Raw genomic sequence first — 1746 nt, 5'->3', positions numbered from 1 at the left:
GCCAGAGGAGGGCAAGCCTTTCCCCTGGCATCAGAGAGGGAAGGCGAAGTGCCTGAGGAACCTTGAGACGCCTGTGTGTCTCCCTGCATCCATCTCTTTCTTATCCTTCAGACCGGAGCTGAAATGTCCCCTCTCCTCATAGGCCTGCCGTCCCATCCAGGTCAGACCGCTTCACTAAGCTCTGTTTATCTGCTACCTCATGGTTTCTTCTCCTCCTCCAGCAAGAGACCCCGCCGCAATGGAGGGGTTGGGTGACGGTCAGGTGCAGGTGGACAGCTACTGGGCCGCCTGTGCTGGGTGGGCAGAGCACTGCTCTTTACCTTTATGGTCCTTAGCAAGGCATTTCCGCTCCCTGAGCCTTGGTTTCTTTGTCTGTGCAACAGGAATGCTAGTAAGATGGGATCCAAACAGGGAGTGTGCCCAGGCGTAGTGGGGGATCCCGCTGGGAGGCTGATTCAGGTGAATCAAGCGTGGAGCCCAGCCCGGGCAACAACCTAGTGACACTCAGTCCCAAACAAAACATAAAAACCGAAAAAAAGGTAGCGTGCTTCTGTAAGATGCTTGGTGCATGCAGTAGGCAGCTACAGTGGGGGTTACTTGGGATGGGTGCAGTAATCAGCCTGGGCGTGGCCCCCTGGACCTGTCCTCCAGCAGCCCGGGAGAGGACCTGTCACGTCCAGGGATAGCAAGGGTCTGCCCAGGCTGCATCTTGTCTCTGGAGTCAGACCTTGGCATGGGCACAGCTGTCACAGATGGGGATTCGGCAGTGAGAATCTGCTTGATTCTGGGCGCACAGAGGGGCGTGGGCCGCGTCGTCTGCCTCAGGCACTGGGAAGCTGATCTGAGTGTGCACCCCACAGAACCCTGACCTGGACTCTGAGGCACTGCTGGCCTTGGCCCTGCCGGAACTGGCGCAGAAGCTACAGAGCGGGAAGCTGTCCCCGGAGGCTGCCCTCTTCACCTATGTGGGAAAGGTGAGTAGCCCTAGGTGGCCCACAGCCCTCACTCCCTCCTCCTCCTCCCGACCATTGTGCAGGCTGTGGGGAAAACCTGGTCTGGAGTTGAGAGCCTCGGTGGCACCACAGTGCCAGGGGCTGCCAGGGAGGGAAGGGGCTGAGCGCTCTGTGCGTGAGTGACGCTGGGCATGAGGCCTTAGCTGGAAACCTGGCTCTTAGCCCAGGCTTTTTCTCCTTCCTGCCTCCACCCTGTTGCTCACTGTGTGTGGTCTGTTCCCATTTTCTGCCTCTCTCCAGCGCCTCCCTTGCCCCATCCCGTCAGCCACGCTGTCCCCTCCCCTCCTGTCCCTCCATGCCTGGCAGCAGCCTCCAGGCCAGGTACCCTCGCAGCTCCCCAGACCTTCCCTTCTTGTAACGCGGATCTCCAGCAGCACCATGGCCAGGGGTGCGCAGGGCATGGGGCTCGGGGCCTGCCCTGTTCTGCACTGGCTTGTGCAGGCTCCTTCCCCGAAGACCCTGCCCTCTGCTTTGCCCCTGGCAGAGCTGTGCTGAGCGTGGCACAGGAGGCCGCCCGACCAGAGAGCTCGGCCGCCCTGCCTGCCTCCGCTGCGCACGCTGTCTCCACAGCACTGTGGGGCCTCTCCCTTTCCACTCTCTCTTGCCCGCTGTGGGCTCTGTGGACAGAGATTTTCTTACTTGTTTCCTCCTTCCCTCCCTCGCTTAGCGCTGAACCTAGGGCCTTCCTGCTGAGCTACATTCCTAGCTATCCCCCTTCCCTCGCTCCTTCCCT

General features: G+C 60.7%; 1 protein-coding gene across 1 annotated transcript in view; it reads left to right on the top strand.

Moving 5' to 3' along the window:
• Positions 1-860: 860 nt before the first annotated feature.
• The window catches only part of Faah (fatty acid amide hydrolase), a gene marked incomplete at its 5' end in the record, with an annotated part of 11999 nt that continues 11113 nt past the window's right edge, over positions 861-1746 (top strand). The window contains 1 exon segment of the mRNA XM_013521588.1: positions 861-974. Within this exon segment, the coding sequence (XP_013377042.1) occupies positions 861-974 (114 nt within the window).

Source organism: Chinchilla lanigera, unplaced genomic scaffold, assembly GCF_000276665.1.
Source record: "Chinchilla lanigera isolate Chin_1 unplaced genomic scaffold, ChiLan1.0 scaffold00063, whole genome shotgun sequence".
Taxonomy (NCBI): Eukaryota; Metazoa; Chordata; class Mammalia; order Rodentia; family Chinchillidae; genus Chinchilla; species Chinchilla lanigera.
This window is presented reverse-complemented; position numbering and strand designations above follow the sequence as displayed.